Raw genomic sequence first — 13,805 nt, 5'->3', positions numbered from 1 at the left:
GTTCCTGGGTTCGAGCCCCACGTCCGGCTCTGACAGCACGGAGCCTGCTTGGGATTCTCTCTCTCTCTCCCTGTCTGCCCCTCCCCAACTTGCATTCTCTCTCTTTCTCTCTCTCCCTCAAAATAAACTTTTTAAAAAAATGTATGTATAGAATCTCTGGCCACATCACCAGAGTCTGACCCCATCTGTCTGTCACCCTGCAGTGACACAATCTTCTCTTATGTTGGCAAAGCATCCTAACTTCTCCCCTTGCATCCTTGCTTGTCTCCCACAGTGTACTCCTAAATTGGCACGCAGGTGATTCTACTCGAATTTAAGTTACAGCATGATGCTCTGCTGATCGAAATCTTCTTACCAGCTCACGTGAATGGCCGAGCAGGCCGTGTGCAGTCTGGCTCTCATGCAGTGTTCCATCTCCTCTAGTCCTACGCTGGCTTGGGAGAAGCCACTCTGCCACGCTGGCCGGCTCACTATTCCCTGGACACACAGGTGCACTCCCACTGGAGGGGCTGGGCTGGGCTGAATCATGGCCCCCAAAGATAGTCACATCCTACCCTTGGAAACTGGGAATGTTACCATGCATAGCAAAAAGGTCTTTGCAGATGTCGTTAAGAACCTTGAAATGGGGAGGTTTTCCTGGATTATCTGGGTGGGCCTTAAATGCAATCACATATATAAGAGGGAGGCAGAAAGAAATTCTACCACACGCAGAGAAGACAATGAATGGGAAGACAGACCAGAGGGAGACGCCAGGATGCTGGCCTTGAAGATCGGAATGATGAGGTCACAGGCCAAGGATTGATTCTTGTCTAGGGCTTCCGGACAGAGTGTGGCCCTGCACCTTGGTTTTGGCCCAGTGATACTGATTTTAGACTTTTGGCCTCCAGAACTGTGTGAGAATACATTTCTGTTATTTTCAGCCACCAAGTCTGCAGTAATTTGTTCTGGTGACCTCAGGAAATGAGCACAGGGACTTTGCACTTGCTGTTTGCCCCACCTGGAATGCTGGTGCTCCCATTGGCAGGACGCCCCTCCTTGTCTCTTTCATGCTTTTCTCAAATATCCCTTTCATTTGAGAACTCTTCTCCCCACACTGTCTAAACTGTGACCCTCCCTAACCCTTTCCATCCATCCATTCTCTATCTCCCTCTTCTGTTGATTTAAAACAAAACAATACAAAACAAAACTAAACAAAAACCTATGTCCTATTAGCATCCACCACAGCATTATTTTGTTGTTTATCTCTCTCAGTAGAATGTAGCACCATGAAGGAAGGGATTTTTAACTTATTTGCACTATGCTATTCCCAGCACCTCGAAAAGAACCAGACATAACAAGAACTCGAGACATATTTATTGAATGTTGAATGAATAAATACAACTAAAGCATACAATATGTCATATAGGTGATTAAGTCATCAAGGCATCAGTAATGTATTACTCTTCACTTGAAATAAACTAATTTGAGTGTGCATATCCAATGGGACGTACAAAAAATTAATGATTTAATCTAATTATTAATTGTCTAGTGCTTTGACAGGGCTAACAGTAGTATTGTCATTTTGAACTTTGGGATGACAGACAAAACAATTATTGATATTAGTTTAATTCATTTATAACATCATTTTATATGAAGAAAGGCTGAAATTACTGGAGTAAAAATACAGTTGCAATAATGTTAAAGCTCCATTGGAAAATATCAGCATGGACTTATGATTTAATGAAATATGTCTCTTCAGGCTCATCTGCTTAAGCGGTTTACGAATAGCATCACCCCCAGCACACGACTGGTCTGCAGCCCTAGCATACAGATTATGGTCTCTGATATTTCTTAAAACAGTGACTGGGGCGCCTGGGTGGCGCAGTCGGTTAAGCGTCCGACTTCAGCCAGGTCACGATCTCGCGGTCCGTGAGTTCGAGCCCCGCGTCGGGCTCTGGGCTGATGGCTCAGAGCCTGGAGCCTGTTTCCCATTCTGTGTCTCCCTCTCTCTCTGGCCCTCCCCCGTTCATGCTCTGTCTCTCTCTCTGTCCCAAAAATAAATAAACGTTGAAAACAGTGACCAACGTGTCTGATATGTCCGAGTGAAGTAAGAAGTCTATTTAAAAATTAGGTATCCTCCTTGAGGGTAGGTAGATTTAGGGTCCCCCCCTACTTTTGGATAAATGGCATTGTTAAGATTATAGTGCCAGGAAAAATGATATTCTAGACCTATAACTACAAAAGTCATTCCAAGAAGCTATGACTATTCGAATTCCCCTTCAATCCCAGCGTTTGAGGGGTACCTTCACGGGCAGGTCATGTATGTGTGTGTCCCTCTCTGCACTACTGTTCATCCGAGCACGTCTTGGATATTACATGAATCTTTGTTGCTATGAACTGAATGAAATTCACACCTATTGTACTTCTATAATGGGCAAATCTATACATGATGGGGTCTGTGGAGATTTATTATATGGTTCTTGTCTTACTGGAATCCACAGTAAGTCTAAATTGTAAAGGATACACACAGTAAAGCCTCGCCGCTATTCATTCATTAAACAAGATAATACTCAGCGCCTACTATGAGTTTGAGGTTTTGTTACTCACTGGAGAAAACATAAAAGATGAAGAAGACAGTCTTGCGGAGGGAATGTAATGACAGCATGGCAGGTGCTATAGCAGATGTGTGTCCAAGGTCCTAGAACATTTACCAAGAGCTTACTATTGCCAGACACTGTCTCCCATACTTTTCTTCTTTCACCTTCTTTGCTCATCTGCTTAATACCTTTCTCAGGGTAGGGGCATGATGGTTTCTCTAGGCCTCTTTCAGTTTATGATCTATGACCATCTTAATGAAAATGTTCAAAAGGCCTATTGCTAGATTTGGTACTTTGGGACAATCTAAGCAATGGGGAAAGGCAGGGATTATACCCATTTTGTTTTACATTGTGTAATAGATCATACACACAGAAGAGTACAGAAAACATACATATACAATTTAAAGAATTATGCAATGCAATGGAAACCTGCATAACACATACCCAGTCAGAAAAATCTTTGCCAGCCCTCCTATCCATAATATGTAATAATCTCCTATCACCTCTCCCCCCTCCCCACAGAGATAACTACTATCTTGACATTAGGACAATCATTTTCTTGGTTTTTAAAAAATATATGTCATGGAGCACCTGGGTGGTTCAGTCAGTTGGGCAGCCGAGACTCTTGATTTCGGCTCAGGTCGTGATCTCAAGGTCGTGAGATTGAGCCCCACAGGGGGCTCTGCACTGACAGCACAGAGCCTGCTTGGGATTTTCTCTCCCTCTGTCTCTGCCTCTCCTTCTCCCCCACTCACTCTTTCTCTCTATAAACAAACAAAATATATGTCATATATATAACTACCCTGTACCATAGAAGCTGTTCAGCTCCATTGTTCCAGGCAGTGCCCATTCATTGTCCAGGTGGGTGCTATGATGGATTTTATTGTTGTTTATAAGAGTCAGTTGTGGGGGATAAGCTTAGGAATCCCCCAGGCTTACACCAATGGGTTAATAAGGCATAAAGAAACACAAAGTCATAAAATGCTCACACCCGAGTTTGGGTAACCAGATTGGCACTCCAAGAATAAGAAGGCACAAAGGTGCCAAGAATAGGGAGGTGCAAAGGCACCCCAAAATAGGGAGGGGGTGCTGAAACCCCCAAAATAGAGAGAGGCAAAGGCCTGAAATCAAATTGGCACAAAGGTGTCATATACATAGGAATAACAAGATTAGATATTCAGGGTGAAAGCACCCCAAGTTTAGTACTACAGCAGAAAGCTGCTCTCATAGGAGAATAGGGCCAGGTCAGGTAAATTGGTGAATTAGACTTTAGACTGCTGAGCTGCAGGCAAAGCAGCCCGGAGAGGAGATGGTTAACAAAAGAAAAGGTGTCCTGTCAACACTGTGGTTATTCCCCCATCTGTCTCATCCCCTAGGCTGGCAAAGATAAACAGGCACAGCACCTCCTGTCTGCCGTTAACGACCATCTACCCATCTGCCCAGTGCCTGGATTTTGTTTTATATTGACCCAAACCCCAAACACTGTATATCTTCAAAACCCCCTTTTCCCCTCTCACATCCACAAGTTAATGTCGCTAGTTTCTTTGTCTCTTTGTACACGCCCATCACGTTTACAAGCCTTCTGATCTGAATAAATATGGGGCAAGGACCCTTATTCGGGGCTCTTGTCTTTTTCCTGGACAGTAACCATCTCTCTTTTCAATCCTGCATCCGCTCTTTTGCTAGACAAAAGAGAACTTTAGACTTCGAGTCTACGACAGTCAGTGCCACTCCCTAAAATGCCCTCCACACTCCACCTTTGCCAAGATATATTTCCCTGCGCCATTGCAGACTTGGCTGTATGATTTGCTTTGGCCAATGGAACGTGAAGGAAAGTGGTGAATGTCATTTTAGAATGGAAGCTTTAAGAGCTGGCATGAGCTCCTCATGCTTCCTTATCACTATGTCATGATGCATGGGATTGTCCCAGAGAGGAGCTATGGCTGTGTGTGTGTGTGTGTGTGTGTGTGTGTGTGTGTGTATTGAGCCTCAGCTCATCAGAAACTGCCAGGTTCTCTGAGTATAGCTAAGGAACATTGACGGAGGCCCTCATCTTAGACAGAAGTCAGCATAGGCTTCATCTGCTGAAAGTTATCTCCAGACGCTCTGAATTTGACTGTCTCCTTTCAGCAGAGAATTCTATAGTCTTTCTTCCTGAGCCACTAACTTGCTTACTCAACCCCTATTATCTTTTCTTTTCCTAGCAGGGAGCACTCTCTGCTCCCACCCTACTCTTTTTATGTATGTACTTGACATACAGAGTGTGACAATTGTGCATGAAATTCTTGCCTCGGAGAATAAGGCCCTGAAAACAGTGACCGTAGATATGGCCGCCCTTAATACAGACTTCGGGGTGCCTGAAGCTTAGAAGCTGGACCCTTGAATTCCAGCAGGAAAAGGAGCTGGCCTGCCTGCAGTTGTTCTGCATATAAAAGCAGCACAAAATAGTCCCTGGAAGTAGCTTCACTGTATTCCCTGAGAGCTGTGTACCATTTTGACCATGGGAACACCCCCAGACTCAGAGTCAGCCCCCACTCAGAGCATAGAGTTTGGGCCGTGCTGCCTCTAAGTGCTGCATCCTGGGGATGGGGAGGCCTTGCTAACCACTCTTGAAGAAGATTCCCTGGGAACCTTGGATTTGTTCTCTAGCACCTTCCATGGATCTTTGAATTGTGGAGGGATAGGGGAAGACAGGACATAGCTTGCATTTCCTCTGGATTTGTTGCTTAGTTAAGACATATCCTGAACCGCGAACTCGGTTTTATTTAACCTTCTTTTTTTTTTCTTTGGCCCTTAAACGCCTCTGGAACATTTTCCCATCAGTAAAAATGTCTTTTCCTGGGCCTAGAGTGGGTAGAGGGGGTATATCACCCCCTCAAGACTGTATAGAAATCTCTGGGATAAGGGTTACTTATAGTTAGTTTCCAAAAACCCGCGAGTGATGTCTACTCCAGGGCAAGCTGAGGGCAAGCTGAGGACAAGCTGAGGGCAGGCCCAAGCTAGCACAGCCCCCTCCCCCAAGGTGGGGTATGTGTGACATTCCTCAGGCACTCCTGGCTGCCCAAGAACAAAGGAAAGGAAAGAAAACAAATGGCTAACTGACAGAGATCACAGTCATGCAGGACAGGAGTTTCCATCGGTTTCCAAGGCTTTAGTAAATTACAAGTAAAAGGCAATCTTATCAATAGCCTAATCTCCAGAAGCTCAGTTTCCTGGAGCCCCTCATATCACCCTCTCCTCCATCGTGATGTGGGGAACAAAGGCAAGATGAAAATGGCAGGTAAAATTCAATTTCTTTACAATCTGCAGCCCGTTGACAAATATTTGAGAGTAGAACATTTCTCCAGGAACCCCCTTCTGTTAACCCCCCTCTGTTAATGCCTTACTAGAGGGAAGACAACCTTAGCTTGACGACAGCAAGGCCTCAAGTATCTTAGGAGTCCTCTTTAGCATATCAAAGTCCTTCTGGATGCCTCCCTTTTGACTTTACCTCCCCAACTCCAAAATATATAACCTGTCAGTCTTCACAACCCCAGTGCAGCTCTTTCTGCCTGAGGGTCCTATTCCCGTGCTTAATAAAATCACCTTTTGCACCAAAGAGGTCTTCAAGAATTCTTTCTTGGCCGTTGACTCCAGACTCCCACCACTCTAAAACCATACTCACCTCCCCAACTCTTTATTACTTTTATATTTTAGACTCTGCACTGTCATTCCCTGTGTTATTCACATAAGTAACATTTCAGTAATGGACATTTTGCAAAAAGTATTTTTTTAAAGAATTTTTTAAATGTTTATTTACTCTTGAGAGTGAGAGACAGAGTGAAAGTGGGGGAGGAGCAGAGAGAGAGCAAGACACAGAATCTGAAGCAGGCTTCAGGCTCTGAGCTGTCAGCACAGAGCCCAATGCGGGGCTCGAACTCACGTACCGTGTGATCATGACCTGAGCCGAAGTCAGATGCTCAACCAACTGAGCCACCCAGGCACCTTGCAAAAAGTATTTGTTAATATGTATTGACTCACATTCCAAGTTGAAGAGGAGACTGGTTCTTCTATCCCTCTCCCCTTGGCCAATTTTGTATGCAGAATACAGGTGCATAGTAATTTATTTTATAAAGGAATAAAAATTCCTTTATAAAAATTATTCTCTAAATTAAAAATACAGCAGTAACGTATAATGAAACTGCCAGTGCGTGATGTGGCCACAGCTGTACACATTTTTACATTAGTGAGCTCTTAATTTGTGGCTTCTGGAGCAAACCAGAGCCATTTGCAGAAAATTGAGGTAATATCTGTGTTCATTGGTTGTATCTCAAGCACAGTTTTTTTTATTGAGAGAAAACAGGGCTGTTGTATAGAAAGATGAATTATATCGGTCTCTGCCTAGAGGGCTCCCATTCTAAATTAAACCTGATGCTAGGCCTAAGGCGATTGCATCATTTGGGTAAAAACAAACAGATGAACCCGGACAAGTCTCACCCTCTATCTTTTTGGTTTTCCTTCTTTGTCATTTGTTCTGGCAACAATGGCACAATATTTTTCAGATTCATTCCTGGCAGGTGGCTCCAGGCTGGGCCATAAGCTCCTCAGTTCATTCAATTCCTGGGAACTCACCGGTCCTCTGACCTGTCTCACCTCCACTGGCAGCTGGCCCTGAGGAGGTGTGAGCGGCCCTACTAAAGCTTCCGCCAGGTCATTTCCCATTTCTGAGCTTCAGATGTCTTCAATGTCAAGAGATAAAGAGCTTAATGAAGAAATCAGATTTTTAAGAATAGTCCCTTCGAGGGGTGTGTGGGTGGCTCAGTTGGTTAAGCAGCTGACTTCAGCTCAGGTCATGATATCCCAGTTCATGGGTTCGAGCCCCACCTCGGGTTCTGTGCTGACAGCTCAGAGCTTGGAGCCTGCTTTGGATTCTGTGTGTGTGTGTGTGTCTCTCTCTGCCCCTCCCCCACTCATGCTCGTGCGCGCGCGCGCGCTCTCTCTCTCAAAAATAAATAAACATTAAAAAAAAAAAAGAATAGTCTCTTCTAGAGCTCCTGGTCAAGTAATTTTGCCCTTTCTGAGATCTCTGGCACAAAGCTGGTAGAGGGACACTTTCCCATTCCAAGATACGACCCAAGGGTATTGTCCCAGACCTCATCCAACGCAAAAACCGCTTGGAGACAAGTGTCAAGACTGGAACTCAGCACTGAAAAGTCTCTTCCAGTTCCCAGAAATGTTTCCAATGCTGTATTCCCGGTCTGTGCCTCTAATGAGGTTTTGGGGTGTTGGCGGGGTCCGGAGCCGATGGCCAAGAAAGAATTCTTGAAGACCTCTTTGGTGCAAAATAGGTGCTTTAATAAAAGCACGGGAACAGGACCCTGAGTCTGAAAGAGCTGCACTGGGTTGTGAAGACTGACAGGTTATATATTTGGAGTTGGGGAGGTAAAGTCAAAAGGCAGGCTTCCAGAAGGACTTTGATATGCAAAAGATACTTGAGGCCTTGCTATTGTCAAGCTAAGGTTGTTTTCCCTCTAGTAAGGCGTTGACAGTAGGACAGTAGGAGGTTCCTAGAGAAATGTTCTACTCTGTATTTGCCTCAAGTGTTTGTCAGCAGGCTGCAGGTTATAAGGAAATTTAATTTAACTTGCCATTGCCTTCTTGCCTTTGTTCCCCGTATCACGATAGAGGCGTGATGTTGGGGTTCCAGGAAACTGAGTCTATGGGTTTCTGGAGATTAGGCTATTGATAAGTTTGTCTTTTTCTTGTAATTTACTAAGGCATTTGTAAATTGATGGAGACTCTATGATCTCTATGAGTTAAACATTTGTTTTCTTTCCTTTCTTTGCTCTTGGGCAGCCAGGAGTGCCTGAGGAATATCACACACATCCCACCTGGGGCGGAGGGTGTGTGCTAACTTGCACTTTGTCCTCAGCCTGCCTTCTGCTCTCTCATCACCTCCACATTCCCAGGGATCCGATTTCCAGGTTAAAGAATCATGATGGGGCGCCTGGGTGGCTCAGTAGTCGGTTGAGCGTCCGATTTCAGCTCAGGTCATGATCTCACAGTCTGTGAGTTTGAGCCCCGCATCGGGCTCTGTGCTGACAGCTCAGAGCCCGGACCCTGCTTCGGAATCTGTGTCTCCCTCTCTCTCTGCCCCTCCCCCACTCATGCTCTGTCTCTCTCTCTCTCTCTGTCAAAAATAAATAAACATTCAAAAAAAATCATGAGCTGGGGCACCTGGGTGGCTCAGTTCGTTGAGCGTCCAACCCTTAATTTCAGCTCAGGTCATGATCTCACAGTTGGTGAGTTCGAGCCCCACATCGGGCTCTGTGCTGATGGCACAGAGCCTGCTTGGGATTCTCCATCTCCCTTTCTCTCTGCCTCTACCCTGCTTGCTCTCGCTCTCTCTCTCTCTCTCTCCCCTCCAAATAAATAAATAAACTTAAACAAATTAAAAATAAAAAGAATGATTTTGGAAGAGGCCCTAGATGCTATCTAGCCGGCCTCTCCTGTGCAGGTGGGTAGACAGAAGTCCATTGAGGGAAACTCTTGGATTCTGAGGCCGAGCAGACACACGGCAGAGCCAGGACAAGCTGCCCAACCACCTGGTCTTTTCCCCGCCAGGGCTGCTTCCCCCAGGTGTCTGTGTCTTCATCTGGATTATGCAAATTTGGAGTCAAGTTCCCTCCTAGTCTCTGAAGTACTTAAATTGGGCCTGAGGGAGCTGTGGGTACCCTATTGCCTGGCCTCTTTCAGTAGCAGCTGATGCAGCAGCAGCTTGCAGCACAGAACAACCTTTTTCCTCCAGAAGCTTCTTAGTGCTGCTTGGGACCGGGAGCCAAATATGTGCTTTAACAATTCTATGACTCTATGCATCTGGACTGTTATTCTTGTGCTTTTTTACAGCGTGCTAAACTGCATTCTATCTCACAACTGGCTTGAGATCTTTCTGAGCAAAGGGCATCCTACTTCTGTCCCCACCCCTATGTGTTAGGAGCTCAAGAGTACTGCATTGAGCAGTATGCATTTGAGCAAATGAGTTTGGCATTAGAAAGCCTGGATGTGAATGTAGAATGAGGCGCTGGGAGCTGTGTAAACCTCGGTTTCCTGATCTGGCTGAAGGGGGAACAAATTCCCACCTTGGCCAGCACACAGGTCAAGCAGTTGGTGCTTGGCGCACGGTGAATGATGGTTCCCACACATCAGGGGTGTACGACCTGCAGGCTTTGCACCCCCCCATCCCTTGTTTCTCTTTGGCTCCCTAGGGGGTCACAGTTACCATAGCACACGATGTGCAGAATGCCTGGGAGAGCAGTAGGTGAAGCAGGAGGGTGGAGATCCTGGAAGGCCTGGATAGGTCTGACCCGGGCCTGAGCCTCCCAGCCTGCTCCTTCCACTCGGTGTCACTACCCAGCCCTGCCTCCCAAGCCCAGCTCAGGGCCCTGGAACTCTCTTTTGGGACTTCCCTCCTCCCCAGCCCTGGCTCTTGGCTCCCTGCCCAGCTGCCATGGTAACCACTTCCAGGGTGACAAAGGAGGTTGCTGGGTCCTGTTCCCTCTGGTCCGGTTGATGAGGATTTTCAGACGGCAGAGACGGAACTGCTCTGCACCTACCTGGGCTCCTTCTGTGTTCTCGCGCAGGCTGAACGGAAACTTCCATCCCTGCCGACAGGACCATGTGTACCACCAGCCTGACCACTTGCGAGTGGAAGAAAGTCTTCTATGAAAAGATGGAGGTGGCCAAGCCTGCAGACAGCTGGGAACTCATCATGGATCCCAACCTCAAGCTCAACGAGCTGGCCCCTGGCTGGAAGCAGTACCTGGAACAGCATGCCTCGGGCAGGTGAGCGGCCCAGGGAGGAGGGGCCTGTAGGCAGCCCTGGGGGCACCTTCCAAGTGGAGATGGAGAGATCAAATGGAGCCCGGTCCTGGGGTCAGCTCAGGTGAGGGGGCAGAGAAGGACTTCCAGGTGGGTCGGAGAGGCCTGGGTTCTAATCCCAGCTGTACCATTCCCTCCCTGGGTGACCTTAACAAGTTGTGTTCTGTCTTTGGGTCTTGGTTTTCTATAATAAACGAAGAGCTACAATGGCCCTGCAATCTTTGACATTTTAGATGTTTGCACATTTCGTAGTCTCTTACAGAATGGTGGGGACTGAGAGAGGAGGCCATGAGGTCCGCTGAGAAAACTTTAGCTTAGGATTGGGGCCTGTGCTCCGGTCCTAAGTCTAGTTAGTCAATTCAGTCCAATTTGATCTGAATACAGGAAGTTGGCCAATCAAGACCCTTCCAGCTCTATTGTCTATGGGCCAGAGGCCAAAGGATTTAGCTTTGGGCATGATTTCCCTTAAGACCTTAGAGCCCAGTGTCCTATGCTTTATAGGACCCTCATGACTTCCACAGTGCAAGGAGTTCCATAGGCTCAGGGGACATGTCCATCTGAAACGCACGTGCCTCTCCTTCTAGGGTGTGCTTTGGGATCAGGACCACAGAATGCCCTGCCCAAGCTGCCTCAAGCTCATCTTCAGGGTCTGTGCAGGCCTCTTCCCTGGGTCCACTGATTCAAGGACAGATAATGCCCCTAGACCCCCAGGGAGGCCGACAAGTGGCTGTATTTTGGGGGTGTGGACACACACACCGGGTTGTTCATGCATGTTTGTACGTGTAACGCCTCAGGTGCAGCATGCCGGTGAAGGTGGAATCAGGAGGCAGGCTGTGGGTAGGGAGCTGCCCATGGGGAGCTAAGACCTGTAAATATGAGACCGGGTCCTGACTCTGTCTCTGACTAGCTGGGTGCACATGGATGGCTCTCTTTCTCTCCGCTTCTGTTTTCATCTCAATAAAATGAAAGGTTGACTAGATGATCCTTATGGTCCCCTTGCGCTAGGTCTGATATTTTGAAATTTAAGGTCTGAGGTGTAGCTTGAGGGAGAGGAAACAGCTCTGGATTGGTTTGATTAAAAAGGTAGAGAAGGAGGAGACGGAAAACATGAAGCTCCTGAGGTGGCCGTTGGGAGGAGTGCAAAGGGCTGGAAACTTGGGTCACGGGCCCAGGGGATTAGGGGCTGAGCTGTATGGGCCTGTGGCTCCTCCTTGCCTCAGGTCTCAACTGGTCCTATCCTGGCTGGTGACCTGTGGCTCCCAGGTGGCCTCAGGCAGGACTTCAGAACTGCCACTCCTGTGCTTATTATGTGCACAGGCTCACTCTCCCTGTAAGCTTTGAGATGCATTAATCCTGGTGCCCCACAACTCTGGCCCAGCAGGATGGGGACCCCCTTCTGGGGGTCAGGCTGCTCTGTGGGCCAATCCTGCCTTGAGCTATGCCGGGTACTGTTCTGGGCTTGTGTTGTCGATGGGCTCCAGGCCTCGGGGGCAGGCTTGGCCATCTCTACCTGCCCCCCGGCCTGGACTATGTGATGTTTGGCATAAAGTAGGGGCTAGGTGGTATCTGTTGGACTGAATTTGAGTTCCTTGTCAGAGGTCCTTCAGAGCCATTGTACAGGGGACCCAGAGAGGGTCAGCAGTAAGGACAGTCAGGGGTCCATGGGACCCCTGACTACAAAGCTGTTGTAACAGGGTCCTCCTGGAAGAGGTTCATCTCAAGGTTGAAAGAAACTGTCCTGGAGGTAATGAGTGTTCCATTACTGAAGGTGTGCAAGCACTGGGTGGGGGCTGAGGGAGTGGGGCTCGGCTAGATGAGTCCCAGACCACTTCCTTCCACAATCTCTGAGGCTGGGACTCTAGGGGGTCCAAGTTTGACGGAGTGGCCTGAATGTAAATGTGCATGTGTGTAGAGGGGGATGCCGACTACGGCCCACTTTTCCAGTGTCTGTTGCAGGGCTGGAGCAGGGTCTAGGGGTTACTCATCAAGGCGTAAGAGAATGTTCTTTGTGACGGTACAGGGACCAAAGTCTCTCAGTCCTCCTGAGAGGACTGAGTCCTCTCAGTCCATCTGCTGGATTCTTGGTGGTTTTTCTCCCAAGTATTCTTGGTGGTCTATGGTCGCTAGTTAGAAGCATCTCCTTTTCTCTCCACAGCAGGTGAGAGGCATGAGCGAGCCATCTCCGAGTCAGGGGACGTCTGAATGAAAAGAGCCTTATTGGACACGATTACTCTGCAATGCACGCATGAAAAATAAGGCCCAGATTTGGGGGGGGGGGGGTGGTGAGCCCTGTGCAGCGCACAGGTGCATGTCCAGAGTGCATTGGTTTATGCGGAGCTGAGGCCACAGAAGGGCGTGCAGGAGGCAGGCAGGAGAGCCCGCTGGAAGCCAGATAGCTCTAGTGCCAGATTTCTGAAGACACTGCTCCAGGCCCAGCGGGGTTCAGTGGGAGGAGGCAGAGCCTGCCGAGCGCTAAGGAGCCCAGGGGGCAGTGAACAAGCAGCCTCTATCTCTAGGCACAGGCACACAGAGCCCTTCCTTTCCGGGCTCCTCCAGGGCAGGCTGTCACCGGGAGGGAGGCCCACCTTCTGCATCCTTCCCTCCCCTCCCCGCAGGTTTCACTGCTCCTGGTGCTGGCACACCTGGCAGTCGACCCACGTGGTCATCCTCTTCCACATGTACCTGGACCGCGAGCAGCGGGCGGGCTCGGTGCGCATGCGCGTCTTCAAGCAGCTGTGCCACGAGTGCGGCACGGCGCGGCTGGACGAGTCGAGCATGCTGGAGGAGAACATCGAGAGCCTGGTGGACAACCTCATCACCAGCCTGCGCGAGCAGTGCTACGGGGAAGACGGCGGCCAGTACCGCATCCACGTGGCCAGCCGCCCGGACGTGGGTCCGCACCGCAGCGAGTTCTGCGAGGCCTGCCAGGAGGGCGTCGTGCACTGGAAGCCCAGCGAGAAGCTGCTGGAGGAGGAGGCCACCACCTGCACCTTCTCAGGGGCCTGCAAGCCAAGCGCCCAGGAGGGTTCCGGCTACAGCTTCTTCTCGCTTCGCTGGTGCCTCTTCGGGGCCGCCCTCTGCCTGCTCATTGTCTACCTGCAGTTCTCCTTCCGCAGCTCTGCCTTCCTTTAGTGGAGCTGCGCCCGTGGGGTAGGAAGGTTCTGGCTGCAGTTCTTCTGCAGAGTCAACAGGACTCTGGACAGCTCCCTCCGGGCCTCAGTTTATTCCTCCATGGAATGGGAGGTTTGCTCTGGGAGATACTTAATGGTCCTGCCATTAAAATGTATAGTGATGGGAGAGGGGGAGAGGGTCTGGGGAGGATTTAGGCCTGGTGGTAGTAAATAAACCCACAGGGAGGTATCTTCTCCCTCC

General features: G+C 48.7%; 1 protein-coding gene across 1 annotated transcript; it reads left to right on the top strand.

The window, feature by feature from the left end:
* The first annotated feature begins 10,215 nt into the window (after window positions 1–10,215).
* On the top strand, window positions 10,216–13,565 carry RTP2 (receptor transporter protein 2). Its single transcript, XM_047098758.1, has 2 exons — window positions 10,216–10,397; window positions 13,049–13,565. Exons 1-2 carry the CDS (start codon window positions 10,231–10,233, stop codon window positions 13,563–13,565), a joined length of 684 nt encoding a protein of 227 aa, XP_046954714.1. The 5' UTR covers window positions 10,216–10,230.
* Window positions 13,566–13,805: the final 240 nt, after the last annotated feature.

This window comes from Lynx rufus, unplaced genomic scaffold (genome assembly GCF_022079265.1).
Source record: "Lynx rufus isolate CCGP_SWC_20201006 ecotype Redwood Valley unplaced genomic scaffold, mLynRuf1.p SCAF_5, whole genome shotgun sequence".
Taxonomy (NCBI): Eukaryota; Metazoa; Chordata; class Mammalia; order Carnivora; family Felidae; genus Lynx; species Lynx rufus.
This window is presented reverse-complemented; position numbering and strand designations above follow the sequence as displayed.

Excerpts from the sequence above, each read along its gene's own strand:
- RTP2 (XM_047098758.1), top strand. The coding sequence starts at position 10,231 with ATGTGTACCACCAGCCTGACCACTTGCGAGTGGAAGAAAGTCTTCTAT. Across the intron at positions 10,398-13,048 it reads GAACAGCATGCCTCGGGCAG|GTTTCACTGCTCCTGGTGCT; the intron begins GTGAGCGGCCCA and ends CCCTCCCCGCAG.